The sequence below is a fragment of the Corvus moneduloides genome, chromosome 2, assembly GCF_009650955.1.
Source record: "Corvus moneduloides isolate bCorMon1 chromosome 2, bCorMon1.pri, whole genome shotgun sequence".
NCBI lineage: Eukaryota > Metazoa > Chordata > Aves > Passeriformes > Corvidae > Corvus > Corvus moneduloides.
The window spans coordinates 67,688,453-67,705,040 of record NC_045477.1 but is presented as its reverse complement, the minus strand read 5'-3'; the positions used below and the strand labels follow the sequence as shown (position 1 = coordinate 67,705,040).

At 36.1% G+C, this 16,588-nt stretch overlaps 1 protein-coding gene across 7 annotated transcripts in view; it reads right to left on the bottom strand.

The window, feature by feature from the left end:
* PIBF1 (progesterone immunomodulatory binding factor 1) overlaps positions 1 to 16,588 on the bottom strand; it is a 107,835-nt gene that overhangs the window by 43,681 nt on the left and 47,566 nt on the right. For all 7 annotated transcript variants that reach the window (XM_032099941.1, XM_032099939.1, XM_032099943.1 and 4 more), the window contains exon 11: positions 925 to 1,090. In XM_032099941.1, the coding sequence (XP_031955832.1) occupies positions 925 to 1,090 (166 nt within the window). The remainder of the gene's footprint in view (positions 1 to 924; positions 1,091 to 16,588) is intronic.

The window sequence follows — 16,588 nt, the reverse complement described above, 5'->3', positions numbered from 1 at the left end:
GCAGGATCCACACTGGAGTAGGATAAAAAAGTGTGAGGAAACACCATGACAGAGGAGCTGTTACGGACAGATTCAAACCCCTATTTCCTATCCCTCCCTGCACTGCTCTGGAAGTGGAAGGTACAAGAGTCAGAAATGAAGGAGGGAAGTTAAAATAAAAGAGAAAGAGGTGAGGAAAGATGTTTTACTTTTTGTCTTTGTTCCTCACCATCCAAACCCATGTGAATTGGTAGTAAGTGAAATTAGTTTTCCCCTGGTCAAATCTGTTTTGCCCATGATGGTAATTGGCAAGTGATCTCCCTATCTTTATATCAAACCATACTCTGTATAAGCTTATTTAGCCCACCCTCATCCTCTTCAGGAGGAGGAATGAGTGACTGGGTCTGGCACCCCACCAAGGTAACCCACCACACTAGGACTAGCAAGGTTAGGTCTTTCCAATGCTGTATACACCATGCTCCCCTTGACTTTTTCAGCTGTAAGAATTTATTCCAGAGCTGTATATCAATAAAAAGTATTTTATTATGTAACAATGCTATTACAGATCCTAGCTGCAAATGATGATACTGAATTCACCATACTTGTTCTGGTGAAACTGTCTTCTTCTCTCCCTACAGCTCTCACACAGACTGACATAAGCAGCTTTGTAACACAAGCAGATAAATATACCCCACATGAACGAGGTGCTGTCTTTAACATCTTTCCATGAGAGATTGTTTTGCTTTTTCCTCTCCCCTTAGTCTTGTGTTCCATTAAACTGATCAAATTTAGTAAGCTTTGTCATTTGATCCTGCTTCTGCAGAATTTGCTGGACATACTAATTAGGTCATGCCGTGTTGTTCCTTTTCCCCCAAGCTTTTCCACTTTATTTTCTAATTGAAAACAACTATGTAATGCCCCGTAAAGTCTCTTCATATAACATACCTCCAGCTTTCTCTGGTATTTCTCACATTCCATTTGGCACTGTGAAAGATTCTTAGCTGTTTCTTGTTGCATGAGTTGAACATGTTCAGTTTCAAAGGACTTTAACTTACTTTGGTGAAGAAGTTCAGCTACTTTGCTTTCTGTGCCAAGCTGCATTTGTCTATACCTAAAAGAAAAATGAAAAAATAAGTGTTGATGATTCAAAAATAAGCAAAGTTAGAATATATCCTAGTTCTGTTCATTACAGGTATAAATTTCAAAAATTAATACAGTATTTTGAAAAGCTTAATAGGTGTTAGTATGGTTATCTATGTAACTATTGTAACCTGTATCTGAAACATCATTAGGAAAATTCAATTATTATAATGACAACACAACACAGTAGATGGAAAACTCTGTCAATGGCTTTTCTAAATATGCTGTAAATGCAGAATCAAATGACAATGACCTTAAAGTATACCTTATTTTCCTTATTTTTAAAGTGACAGATCAATTTTCTTGGTACACAAATGTATGCACTGAAGTCTTTTCAACAGAGAGACACTGATGAAATGCTGTCTCCCCTCTTCACCACCAAGTGTTACACGTGATAGGGAGAAGAGGTATTAGACATCAGTGATTTTAATAGTGCATCCTTTGAGGTATCATGGGTATCAGCTACAATGCTTTTTTCCATACCCAAAGATGTGAAGAAAAGTCAGACCACTATGGTGTTAATTTCCACAGTCACTCAGAATCACAGATCCTTCTCAAAAAGCAGAAATGACGTAAAATTTTGAGAAAACCACTATAAGGTAATTGTAAGTGACAAATAAGATTCCACTTGGAAGTGGACTTCATCTATTTTTTTCATTCATTCTACTTAATAGGCGATCTCAAAAATGAGGCATAAACAAGTTTGCTGATGGAATACTGTATTATTAGATAGTTGAAAATTCAGGTGATGTGAAGAACAGGAGAAAATCAAATGGATCTTAGCATTAAGTAACATACGAAAAAATTCAAAAGAGATATATGCAAAGTAAATCACAGGTTTTAGAAATGCTCCTGAGCATATACATAAAATGATAAACCCCTAGCTGACTGTTTTAATTCATAAGTGAGATCTTGGAATTTATTATACTTGATAAAACCATCAAAACTTTGGTTCAGTTTTAAATAACGGTCAAAACAAACATCTTGGAAATTACTGTGAAAGAAATAAATAATACAGAACTCACTGTGCCACTTAGCAATTCCATGTTGTTGACTGCATTACTGAATGCTGACAACCACTCTAGTACCTCATCTCACAAAGAACAGAAGTCTCAGAGCATCAGAGAAGGGTAGGAAGGATTACCTTTGACATCCAGCAACATCACAGTTACACAATTGCACTGTGTGGAACAAATCACTTAAGCAAGCTAGGACTCTACAGCCTGGAAAAGAGATGGTTTAAGGAAAAGGAAGAAATAAGGGGCCTGTCACATCATGAACTGCATGGAGAATGAAGATAGTAATCAACTGTATTTTCCAATAGATGAATGAGAAGTCATCTTATGTTGCAGAGTGAGAACAAATATAAATTGCTCTTCATATGCGAAAGCTGTGGAATTCCTCACCATAAGATGCTGTGGATGCTAAAAATTAACACTTATTTGAGAGAATACTGAACAACTTGCAGCAGAGAAGTCCTTGAGAACCATTACATGCACGATGGTACTTCTCACACTGAAGCCACATCACAACAAACTGTAGGATTGCCAGATGAACCTTTACGCTAACCCAGCATGGCTGTCGTGTCAGCTGTCATCTGTCAAATAACAGTTGCAACACAACTCCACCCTATTTAGCACCTAATCTTTAGGTGGGATGGAGAGTGTTTAACAAAAACAAGGGGATTACTTCAAATATTTTCCCTGAAGATTTCAGATGTAGGAATGTTTCTAAAGCTCAAAGAGGAAGCATTTTCACTGGAATTAATCTGAACAGAACAAACAGGTGTCATTATGATGCCCCTGCTAATCACTGTGGACATCCATGTTTGTGTAAATAGTCCAATGCATGAATAAGATAGTTTCCTCACAGGCTGCATGAGCAGAGATTGGAAGTTCTGTTTACCAAGCTTATGAAAATTTTTCTTTTAAAAACAATTTTCTTTTTTTAATAGTATGACATTTTTTATCAAACAGAGTTACTGCACTCAAGCTGCTAAATGTCAGTTACCTATCGACTACTCCAGTCATTTTTGCCTAGGGATGCTTTTCAAGTGCTGATACTTAAAAGTATTTAATCACTGTTTCCTGACTGTATGTTCCTGTTTTCATTTTACCACACAAAAAAAATTTCAGCACTTTTGAATTCCCCACACTTTGCACATGGTTGGCTGCAAACATGACTCTAAATCTGTTCTGGTATACACATTGTCTACAAACATGGGAAAAATGCTTTGTTCCAAAATGAGTTGTCTTCCTGAAGGTACTAGTCATTCAGCCAGCAATGCGATGAAACACACACATTTAATTAAATTACTAAATTAATAATGACTCTCAACAACAAATTTGCACCTTCTGCCTCAACACAAACAAATGGCAGTGCCTTCCGGTGCACATCCTCAGACCTTCAACCACTCTGAGCTTCAATGATCTGTACTGAGCTTACAGAGTCTATAGTTCTCTGATGATTCTACTCAATCAACTGGGTGCTTCCAGAGCATTCTTCATTTTGTTTTGGAAATTTGAAGCAGCTTACATGAATGTGATCTGTTTTGCACCGGCAAGGTTATGAGGGGTCAATTTTCTTTTAACCTTACTACGCTGTTGATCACACTAGTAGCTCCTCCACCATAGCACCATTCAGCTTCTTTGTCATATTTGCTTTTACTTGGCCAGATAGTATCTCTGCTTTCTTGGCTACTATTTCAGCACAAGTGTGTGTGCATGTGTGTACAGAGTCATGTAACACAATGTGCTGAAATACATTCTTTCATCTGCCTAGATGGTCTCTAAGGGAAAACAAAAGAAAACAAAACCGCCCTACACCTTAATACTACTGCTATGGAAAAAAAAAACGAACAGTGGAATGTGGGTCTGCAGGATTTTTCTCCATCAAGAAATTTTAGCAAACTTGATATAATGAAAGAGTAGAGTTTTTAGTCTCACAGAAGAATGAGGGTTGGGAATGAAAGGGAAATTACAGATTGAGCCAATGAAAAAATTCCACATGTAAGAATCATCTGCAATGAGGTCTCAATTCCTTTATGTCTCTGTGGCATTAGGCTGACCAGTCAATAATGCCTGAAGTTTGCTAAAGCAGTGACATGATGGTTATCAAAAAAATTATTTATAGAGTAAAGGAGAAGAGGGAATACTCAGAGATGGACTTTAACTCTCTTTTGTAAGGTTTGAAAGATTTTTCAATCAGAGGAGCTTGTTTTTCAAGTAGCAGATAATGATATAACAACTTGTCAAAATATGCATACGAGAGCAAACGGAAAGATTTAATGGTAAAATCATGTAGACTGGATACTGAAGAAAATACAGCAACCAACTGTTTTTTTGAATAGAGGAACTATAAACTGCCCATCTACAAAACCTGAGATGTACAGCAGTATTCCTTAAAAAGGTAATTGAACAATGAAGTATATTAGAAGATGATAAATTTGTAAAATTAACCTTTCAAGAAGTGGCAAATCATAGTATTAAACTTGTTAGTAAGAAAGAATGCCAAGCAAGTAAATAATGTATCTTCCAAAGAAAGTCCTACAAAAATTATACAAAATGCAAACACTTTCTAATTTTGTAAACCTTATTATACTGACCTAAAGCTTTGTGGGATGTATTTTAGAAATTATTTTCAAGTTTAAAAATGGAAAAAAACCCCTGTAAATTGTGAAATCATACTGAGTCCACAGTTGGGTCAGTTCTAGATCTATGATCTTTAAAGCAATTAGAATATACTCTCAGATTTGTAAAAATGTCTGTGCTTTGGTTCAGTGCCAAATTTGCAAAGAAACCTAAATGCTACAGACGTTCCCTCCCCAACCTGTCCTCTTCCAAACCTCCCACTTCCAGCCCCAACATGTTCTCTAATGTTCCTGCCCTAGTCCCTCTCTGTCCCAGCACCAGCTCAGACATCTCTTGAATTCCAATTCCATTTTCATTCTTTATTCCCAGGGCATGTTTTTCTTCTCACCTATGTTCATAGCCTATTCAGCTTCCATTCCAGTCTTAAAGCCCTACTCTCCAAATTCTGGATTTCTCTTTACTCCTCTATCACCCTCATAGTTTGGCATCCTTCCTCAAATCCTACCCAAACCTCTTGCAATTTGAGGCTAAATCCCAGTTTAACTTCCTCACCTTCTGCAAGTGAGTCTGCCTGTTAAGGCTTCCTGACCTCCAAAGAGCCCCAAGCTAAGCATAAAAGTACACAACTGAATTTTCCTTACTCTCCTTTTTGCCAGCTGGAGTCACAGAAGGAGTAACAGTGGTCTAGATAGGCCTCAACTAAATTCAGTCATGTCACAGACTGCACAAACCCTGTCCATACATGCAGCAAACTGCCAGACTCCAGTTCAAACATGGGTACTCATGAGTACTGTTTCCACTGGTTCACTTTTTGATCCTTTGTTCTAAAAACTGGTTGGCTTATTTCTGAGCAATCAAGAATTTCCCAGGAATTGTGTTCACATGCTACTCACTAAATAACTAAAAATGTAGGAACTCAGATCCTTAGTTTTCAAATGCTTTCATCTCCCAGCTCTTGCAGCACTCCGATTAAGTCTGATTAGTCATGTATCTGGCCGGTTTCACAAAATGAAAGTCTGTTTTAATGTGTACTAGAAAATGGGTAAGAAATCTGTCATTCATTTCAAAATACGTATTTTATGAAGTTTCTACACCAACTTTATAGGCATTTTCAGTTTTTTGAAGAATTTATTACTTCATTCATGTCTATCAAATATATTAAATGATTTCTAATGTGGTCAAAAATAACAATGCACTTCATAACAACAAATTTAAATACCTCCAATAACAACAACAAAAAAGCTCTCTGTATAATGATTAAACAGAAGATGAAGCATGTCATCTACAAATTGTTTAAGCAATGAAAAATTGGTTGAAATAATTTGCACTTAAAATTTGTTCTTCCCAAACAACATGCTGAGATTTTTTTTTAGCCCAATATTCCTGGTTCAGGTTGTAACTAAAAACCAAAAATCCAGAAACGCATAGCTTAGACACTAAAGGGTAAACTTGATTTAACATTCAAGTTCTTACCAGATGTTACATTTGCTTCGTATCAAGTAATTAAACATACAGTACTTTTGCACGTGGTTCAGTAAAATCTGAGAGAGAAAGCTTAGAAGCTTTGTTTAAAGCTGCTTGCTTCAAAGCAGATTTTTGTATCTTGCAGCATTCTAAGCATTTATTTTGTATTGGCCTCTGATCCTCATTCTGTCAAAAAAACTTCCACATACTATTTGGCAGTTTGTAGGAACTGCTAGTTCCAAACATCCATATTCAGCAAGATAAAACAGTTGGTTTACACTCCTTGTAGCTTCTGGACACCTAAACCCAAAATCATTTATGCAATAAATAAGAGTTCTTCAAAATGTGGGACCCGTGTACTCTTTCCACCCTAACTAGACTAATGCCCAGTGTACACTAGACTACAAGAATGAACAATACGAAAGTTATGACTGCCTAAAATGTATCTGCTGAATCCTGCTGACTGACAGGGACAGAAAACCATCTTTTTTTCTTTGTCTCTGGACTATGCAATTGTGCTTCCTTTTATTTGACTCTGTGAAACATTAAGATTCTCTCCTGCACCAAGACATTGCTTCAAGACTACTGGGTAGAGACTGCTACTGCCAAGCCTGTGCTTGGGAGTCATACTTCAGTCACGGGTATTTCCTAATAAAACTTCACTAGGGAGTTTTCTCTCAATCCTGGAGCTCTGATGGGCATCAAGTCTAGCCTTTCACTTACTGAAAGTGCACTCTTTATTAGGGCAACTGTAAAATAAGAAAAGCAACTCCTGTAATGCCTTTTTACAGAAAATGAAGCAGGGTATGATTGCTACTCTGCAATAGCTCAGTGCTGCCGATGCATGCTTAGTTTGCTCACTTACCTACGCTGTTATTGCTTAGTTTAAGTAATCAATATATTTATTGACTCTTTTGTTATTTGTTTCAATGAAATAAACACAAAAGATGTTCATATAACCTAACTGAACTTTACCAGTATACAGACATTTGTTAAGGATGTGACAGCATCCTTAACAAAAAGAAAGGACCTGAAGAAACAAGTAAGCATATAATAAAGGATGTGATATAACTTCACCATTTCCTCCTCAATACCTGTTTTTTAGATACATAAATAGGAGAACAGTCACCTCGGTAATTTTTAGGAGTCTAATGGTAGTTGCTTTTCTCTTTGCCTATACAAATTAGTCAAGATGTATAACCTTGTGTTCTCATTTATGTTTCTGGTGATGATAAATTTTTCTAAATCTATAAAAAATATAGAAGCATGAAACACATGGCTGGTCCGAGAATACCTACCAGATCAGGTATTTCAGGAGATGTAGGCGCAGAGATACCTAGTTTGTGAATCCAAAAATGGGAATTACCACCTCACAAGATCCCATGAATGAAGCTTCAAAATAAGTCCAAAGAAAGATTAAAGATTCCTCTTTTTCAAACAGAAAGGCTATGAAATGAGTTCTCTGAAGCCTAGTGAAGAGAAACCAATGGAAATAGCTTCATTAAAGTCTCCTAAATCCAGGACAACAGTCTAAAAGGGAAACATAGCCAAGATAAAGGGTGCAGACATCTGTACCTCAAGCCAAAATAAGTCAGAAGAAGCCGAACAGTTCTATTGTTTCTGGCACAGCCTCAATACAATGCACAAAGTTATCTTTTGCATCTATGTGCACTAGCACATAAAGTGACAAAAGCTGCCAATCTTGGGAGTATGAGAAACATGCTAAACTGAGGTGGATCATACATCTGGACGAGCAGAAGAATAAGCATGATTAAATTTCTCATTGCCTAATCAACATTTTTGCTCAAACAAATAAATACTTCATTTAAAAAAAAAAAAACCAAAACACTTTGAAGTGACAGATTGAAAAGGATCCCTGCAATGCAATATGGTTTTGTCTATTGTACATATTTTAATCCAACAGCAAAGAACCCAAAGTACATTTATTAAAACCTCATTAAATCTTTAGTCATATTTTCTGTGTATACTTTTCTCTATTTGATTTCCCATGGCATCCCAAACTATTAACTTGGTAAACTAATATTTTCATTTCATGGTTTACTTCATTCCTTGCAAAAAATACCATGCTAACAAAGCTGAATTTTGTACAAAATCAACAAAAAGGCAAGGAATAGTACAGAGACTTATCCCCCAATTACGTATATTGATTAATGACAAAATAATTAATTGGAATTGTAACTGTGAGAGGTTTTGATATGAGAAATATAAAACAGATCTGAATGAAGAAAAGCCAGCAACTTCCCTGATATTAAACACTAAAAAATAAAAGCATCGACTTTTTATACTAAGATTCAAATTTGTAGCATATACTTAGAATTTTCTGGCTTGATAATTTTTTCTGCTGTTCATTAATAATTTTTTCAAGGTACTGTACAATTTTGATAACAATTCCACAGTTTACCTCCTTAAACCAAGTAGTAGCTTTCTCAGAGATACTACTACTTCATTAAAATATTCTCTAATAGTAATAGTACTTGTGTTTCTGGAAATAATTGTAATAAATTGCTATTGTAGCAGATGAAACATTCATAAACAAATCTGATCTTGGAAGCTATAGAAATTTTTCATTACATTACCACTATTGCACTACAAACATTACAAACATTGTTTTTCAGTGCTGAAGCAAATAAAGAGATTGGAGTCAACAGTTACACAAAGACTCTGAAATTGTTGTTTGAACTGTTTTTTCCTCTTGGATAAAACATACAAAAATTTGTCTCTTAAAACTCTCCCCTCCCAATAGTCAGGGAGGTTATATTAAATCAAATATTCAGTTAAATCAATATCAATATTTTCAGGTATTTCTTGTGATTCTGCAGAGCGATTATTACTTCCTAGCCTAAATAGCATTCCTTGTTTGTGGATGTATATGCTCCTGTTCCTCTGATTTAACAGAAAATTAATTAAGATGCTTTTAGATGCAAATACATACTTAACAAAAGATAACTACTGTATGGTTCTTAATTCAAATAATGCAAAGAGGGAAAAAGTCAATGTGAAATGATTGACAGAACAGCAGTTACATAAATGACAAGAGGAGTAACCAAATGTCTCTCTCTTCTTAACAAAATCTAAAGGGCATTACAACTACAGACAACTACAAGAAGAAAAATGTTTGGAATGCCATATGCCTTCTTAAAATGGTCAGAAATAAACATACAAATATTTAAGTTCTTAATTCCGTAAATGTAACTTTTATGAAATCAATAATATAAAATCTAAAATTCTGTTTTCTATGGTGATAAAAAAACAGATGACCAGTAAAGCAAAAATAAGAAAAGGAAGGTTATCACTGAAGCTTTCTGGAAAAGGACAGGGAGAGAAATGAGAAGATAGGGACAAATCTTTTGAGATAGGGCTAACTGGGAGACCATCAGACAAAGCTGCTAACTGCTGTGCTACCAGAGACTGCTTACTCCCCCTCCATTTACCCACTGAGAGTCTGGCAGAATAGGTCAGGTTAGGGTTCAAACTGCCATAATTTAGCAAATGACTGGTATGTCCTTTATATCACACATAATAGGTTTGATTTCCTGATAAGCAGAGTTCAAGGTACAGGCATACCTTGTTATCTTTCAAGGACATGTTCCTAAAAGTGCTACAGTTAGCAATGAGGGACAGCAAACTACCTTTTCCCCTAATAATTAATGTAATGGATACTCTTGGTGTTTGTAATAACTTATGAGAGGCCAGCACATTGCTGCAGAGTATTCCATTTATTCTCCAGTCAAATTATGCCTTAAAAATAAAATCTCAATGATACACATGCAAACCAATTATTAAATAACTGAGGTTGGATGGAATTTCAGGGGGTATCTAGTCCAGCATCCTGCTCAGAGCCAGGTCCCCTATGAAATCAGACCAGATTTCTCAAAGCTTTAGCCACTTGGGTCTTGAAAGCTCAAGGATGGAGACTGGTCATGTAATGCTTGTAGTGAGAAAGATTTTCTTTATAACAAGTCAGAATCTTCAGTTTCAACTGACACTCTCTGCTCTCCCTTCCATGAAGGGCCTGGCTTCATCCTCCCAGTGACCTGTCCATAGGCATTGGGGATACTACTGTTAGGAGCTCCAGAGGCCAGGTTGAACAACCCCCCTGCCACCCACCAGCCCCTCCTCCTGGGGCAAGTGCTCCAGCCCTGACCATTCTGGCAGCTCTTCTCTATCTACATTCACTCCAGTTCATCATTATGCTGCTTGTATTGAATGTTCCAAAACGGGACATTTCTTGGTGTCTTGACTATTCTCCTGATAATACAGCCCAGGATTTTGTAAGTGTACACTGCTGGCTAATACTGAGCTTGCTGTTTACAAAAACCATTTGTTCCCTTCAAAGACAAGAAGGACGATCCCACAGAAGATAATCTGCATTTCCTTATTAGCAATTGAATGCTACATAAAAACTATTAATATGTCAAAATTCACATACCAAAGACTGCTATAAATGTACTTCCAGCAGTTGTTTTAAACTAAGTATGATACTAGAAAAATACGTGGCTTTCCATCTGTTTTTCAGAACTTAAAGGAACTTCCATTAAGCTGCCTGCAGGCCATCAGGCATGCTTCAGTGCAACTGGGCAGCTCAGGGGAACTTTTATTAGAAGAGCAAAGGATGGAAAGACACGGTAACGGCAACAGCAGAGATGGTCATCAAAGAACACTAAAATGACTGACAGACAAGCAATGGGTAGGGGAGCACAAGTGGATCTGTCTTCTTTCAAATCTAAGATATGTAAAACGTCCTTTCCTAAGCAGTGACAGTAACTGGAACCACATTACCATTAACAGGAAAACAAAGCAGACAGTGAGAAGACCTCTCTTCATAAACATGACTTAAAAACCAAAAAAACTCAACAACTGCATTTCAGCTCTAGAGACAACTATCAAATAATAACGTGTTGTATACTAGCTGGTTTATTACAAGTCCTAAAGTGTAGCTATCTCTGTGTGTCATTATCCAGAAATGAAACATATACTGGTTCTAAAAATTATTTTCCTGAACTGTACAAGTCTTTCAAGTCAAACAGAGAATCTTTTAAAGAGCAATAAACACACAGGAAATGGTATCAACAGCACAAGAGAATATGGAAGATACTTTCACAGCCCAAAACAAAATGAACAAGCTACAGTCACCTTATCCATGCTTATAAAAGCTTGGAGTCATAAATTATTCCTGAACAGATACATCACCAAGCTGCTTATGACACTAATGAAACAATCTCATTTCTCTTCATCTGCAAACAAGAAAAAGGTCAAGTGAATCTAAGCTTTCTATAAAGCAGCCTATCCCAATAAATTCTTCAGTTATCAAATTATCCTATATTACCTGCTGAGGCATGTGAAAAATGAAAATACTTTAAAAATGCAGTTAACTATTGTGAAAAATAATCAGTTAACTCCAAGCTGTCTCCATTCTTGAGCATATCTGCTTTCACAACATACTTTTCTGTATTTTATCAGTCATCTGACAAGTTTAACAAAATTTTTATAGACACAACTTTGCCTTTACAACCTAAATTATTAATTGAGAAGAGCAGTATTGTGAAAAGCAGTTGAAAATAAAGAAAACAAAATACAGGTTTGAAAAGAAGAAAAGGAAGTCAGGATTCATTAATTATTGGGATACTAAAAGGCTTTGCAATACAAGTTTCCTGCATACATTCTAAGAAGAGTCTTAGATGTGACAGAACCATCACTTTTCTCCTGAGGCACCAAGAAGCACTGAAATTCATTTATTTTAGTGCATATCATTCTCAGAGTAATTAAATTTTCTGTTTCTCTGCTTCCTCTAATTATGTCCAGCTTTCTTCTTTCTTCCTACATATCTTTGTCTTAATTTTTCTCTTTTCCTCCCATTTGCTCTGTTCTCTCTCACCATTTCAACAACTCCTTCTTTAGCTGAACTATCATAATCCCTGCAACACCACCTAAGAAGTATAATTTTCCTTCTCCTTCTAGAGGACTTGGAAACAAATGTTTGTTCTTTTGGGTCTTTTCCCCTAATGCGACTTGTGGACAAGACACTCCTGATCTCTGAAAATTCCCTGTCCCAAATGAGCAGCATATCAAAGTAGGCATCTTTTTCCTGTGGAAGAAAGAGAAAACTACTACTCTGTGTATCCACTGTTTGTAACATTCCATCCCTGTCATTATCCATTCTTTCTAGGAGCCCTAGAATGCGGCTCTGTCTATTATGCAACTAAGGAAGCAACTGCAGATGCAATTCTTGTACCCACTGAAGAGCAAATGGAAAGTTTCTTCTGACATCTCATATTGTTAATATTAACTTCTTCGACAAAGGAACCCATTCACTGAACATTATGTTAAAAAACGGCTTCAATCCTTTGTATTCTTATGGTTTACAAGACTTCCATGGAATGGGGACCTAAATACTCATAGAAAAAGTTGATTTCCCTTTAAAATTGGAAGAATGAACTGTTGCACTTCAGTCTGGCCATGCTATTTACCAGTTCTGTATGAATATATTTTAGTCATGACTGAAAAGCAGTCTAGTTACCACTGCACTTCAGTTAACCTTATTTTGTGTGATGAGCAATTCTTTTTCTACAATAAGGTTTCAGTAGGAAAATGTGTTTAATATTTTTCCAAAGTAATTTAAACTCTATTCCACTCTGAGCTCCATTCTTAACATTCCATTCTTCTGCTGTTAGAGTCTGAACCAGGTTAGAACCAGACTTTAGGCTTAATCTGAAACCCCTTAATAGGGTAATACCTCAATTTGCCTTAATTCAGAATAGAGTCAGTCTTTCAGAAAACAAGAAACTCTGCACACTCTCAGCTGTTCTTGGAGATGCAGTGTTTATAGGTACATGACACTAAAGCATGTTTGTCTTAGCAATACTGATGGGATACACAGTCTGGTACTTTGACTGCTGTTATATAAATGGGGTGGAGTTTGGCTCGTATTTTCACATCTTTCCAATCTCAGAATTCCTGGTAACCATAAACAGACATTCAAAGGCAAGCAATAAACAGTGTACACTGCAAATGTGCATATAGAAATCGTACTTTAAAGAACAGTTACAGGTAAATTGCTTCAGGACATCCAGAGTGTTAGTTACTCCAAGACGTACTCCCCACAAAAACACCATGAGTATGGGTTAGGAATCTTCAATAGAAATTGCAGAATTACCATCCTGAAAGCAATATAAAGCATAAGGGTTTAATGAGTTGAAGGTTGTGATTTGCAGCACAATCTCAGGGGTGAACTTGTGCTGGGAACCATCACAGTGACACAGGCTCTACTACATTACAAGTATTAGAGATTTTTCACACCATGAAAAAGCTCTTGTGGCACTGAGGTTCCCTAGGATCACTCTGCCACATGCTAAAAAAGTATTTAAAGGTTTGAAGCCTATTAATATCAAATGAAAGCACATCAGCTATAAAAGCAGAGCAGAATTTCCCTGCAGAGGAATAAACAGAAAAGAATTCTTCTTACTGCCTGACAAGAGTTAAAGGGCCAAACATTTCAAACTGCAATATGTAATGAAGCAGTAGCCACATTACCTCAAAAAGGTCAGTGACCTAACCATAAAGTCAAGAATCTGATTGACCCAGATGCACACACATTGAAAAATACTTCCTCATATCAGACTACCCAGTGACTGTGCTGAATAGGATAACTGTCAATCCAGCAGTACTGCTGACAGGGAGAACACTACTAAGAACCTTATTAGTTATATTTCCATTTACTGAATCCCCATTGTTACAGGATGCTGGGGATTTACCGTACAGATGATTCTGCTTGGCAAAAGCAACATAAAAAAACACTCTGCAACTTTCCCAGCTAGAAAGTTAAAAAAAACATTCTCAAATTCATCTCTGATTCACTGGAAATTGAAGAGATTTACACTTACTTCCTGTTGGTGTCCAATCTTGTGTTATCTCCAAGTACTTTGAAAATAGGTCTTAAATCATCACTCTTCACTTTAGTAATCTTTTAGCTGGGAACAAGCCATCCCGTTTACTAATTCACTCAACTCTCCTATCAGATGATTAACCAATTCAATTTGATCAGTTATTCCTAAGTGAGCAGATCTCATTTTGCCTATTTTTAGTTAATGATACAAGAATAGTGTCACCCCATCATTATTCATATAATGATTCTGAACTTACAGGCAGAGGACAGAATACTTATTCTTAAGTTCCAGGGATATAGAAGTGTAAACTGTCCTCCAGAGAGAAGCTTAAGCCTTACAGCAGCAGATTACTGGAATTAAGTCCTTAGATGAAGTAAAAGGTCTCTGTCATGGGAGTGAAGGTTTTAGGAAGTTAAGATTGAAAACACTTTTACTCAAAATAGGATCTCCACCCAAGCTTCCTGTTTTTGTCAAGGAGTTCACAGGCTCTTTCAGATGAGATTCTTTCTGGAATTTTTAATAATAGCTTCTCTTGCCGATGTTTTGGACCTTGCATAAAATGTTCTTCTTTAAAGCAGAGTAAACAAAAAACATTAGTGTCAAATTTGAGAATTACCATCAGTGAGAAAGCTACCAGTGGAGGTGACACCCTGGAGAAGCAAAGATAAAGCAGAAACACAGTACAGTTTTGGACCTTGTGCTCTATTCTCTGCTTTGTGCTGAAAAAGACTAAGTATGATAATGTAGGACTGTGGATTGTAGGTGACATGCATGAATATTGATAAAGGGAAACTGTGATTAGACTTAAGTGTATGAATGTTCAGATGTGGAGACAAATACCCAAGGGAATTAGTATTTCAATAAAAAGATGTTACTTCTATATGAATAGTGCTAAGATTTGAAATTCAATTGGCCATGGCAGATTTTCTAACAGATGTCTGGGTTTTCAACAATGAAGGGCATTTTCCAAGACCACTCAATACTTAAGGTAAGAAGAATATAAATTAGACTTCACTTAGGTTTGTGATGAAGTTAATAACAGTGTATGTAGAGACTAGTATAAAGCTAGATCAGATTCATTCAAAAATACAATAAACTCTATATATAGTCTTAGATATAGCCAAAAGTAACCATAGAGATTAGCTTGTTTGGATCCACACAAAGTGAATGACTTTCCTGAATTCTTGTTTGAATTCAAGTATGTTGGTAAGAGTAAAAAATACCTGCTTTGAGAGAAACAGTATTTCAGATACATGCCAAATTCTAACCAGAGATCATTCCGATGTGGCCTGTGGCTTAAACTCTCTAAACAATTTTCTTTGAACTTTCAAGGGACGTTCTCCCTTTCAGAATAATAAAAAATATCAAGCTAATTCAAGTCTGCCTCTAACACCAACACTGGGAAGATCCAGAAAATTTAGCTTAAAATTGCTTCTTCAATATACAAGAAAATGTTTTTTATCAATTTCTGTTCCCTAGCCACAGAATGTAACACAACTCAACAGAACTTGCTTGTTTATATAAAATATAACGTCTTTCTGAAAGCAAATGAATATTAGTTATTTGCCACTTACCATGACACACATCATTATAAATTAATGAAAGAATAAAATGTTATACAACTGCAGATATCTTTCCCACCTATTATAGGTTTTTGGTTTTTTTTATTGGTGACAAGAAGCATCTTTTCCAAGTTTCCTTGCTGGACATTAAAGAATTACTTGTAGGTTTGTGAAGTTAATGTCTTTGACAGAATTCAGAAGTTATTACTTCTATGTCCTTCTTAGGGGCTTAAAAAAATCCAGAACAATTATTTTTCTGATTTAGGTAAAGTCATACGCATTTTTAGCATTGTAGGAAGCAAAACTGTCACTACACAAGTGCAGTAGCGTGTGCCAGGATTTTAGACCACTAAGAGCTACATTGTTGTACCTGTGCCATTACCACTCTTGTGTTTCTAAAACTGTGGCATCGTTGTATAGAATGCTATGTAGTTTGGTACTTCTGTTTTATCAATACTTCTCTGTTACTTTCCAAATTTCCATTTACTCTATTATCTTATATTCTTGCTAAACATGAAAACCAGTCTCGCACATGAATTATTCTCTGTAGCACATGGAATGAATTTAAAGACTCTGACTGATCACGTCAACATTAAAATAGGACAAATATGTTGCTTTGGCACAGTGAAGTCAAATACAGGCCACAAAAGTTTGGATTACGCACAGACAACTCCCCTCTTCACCATTCCTTGGTATGCTATCATTTACACACACTCTACAACATAAAGATTCAAACAACAAAAAAAATTCTTGCAAATATATTTATTTAAAATGAGAAATACAACAACTAGGCATGTGAGAAATTATTAAAGGCTGAGAAAAAAACTATTTTGTTCATTCAGATATTGCAGATTTACTGAATTGGAACATAATCCTTGACAGTTTGTACAACCAACATCTACAATGCAAGTACCTTTAACTCCAGTTTAGTTTAAGGCATCTTAAATTA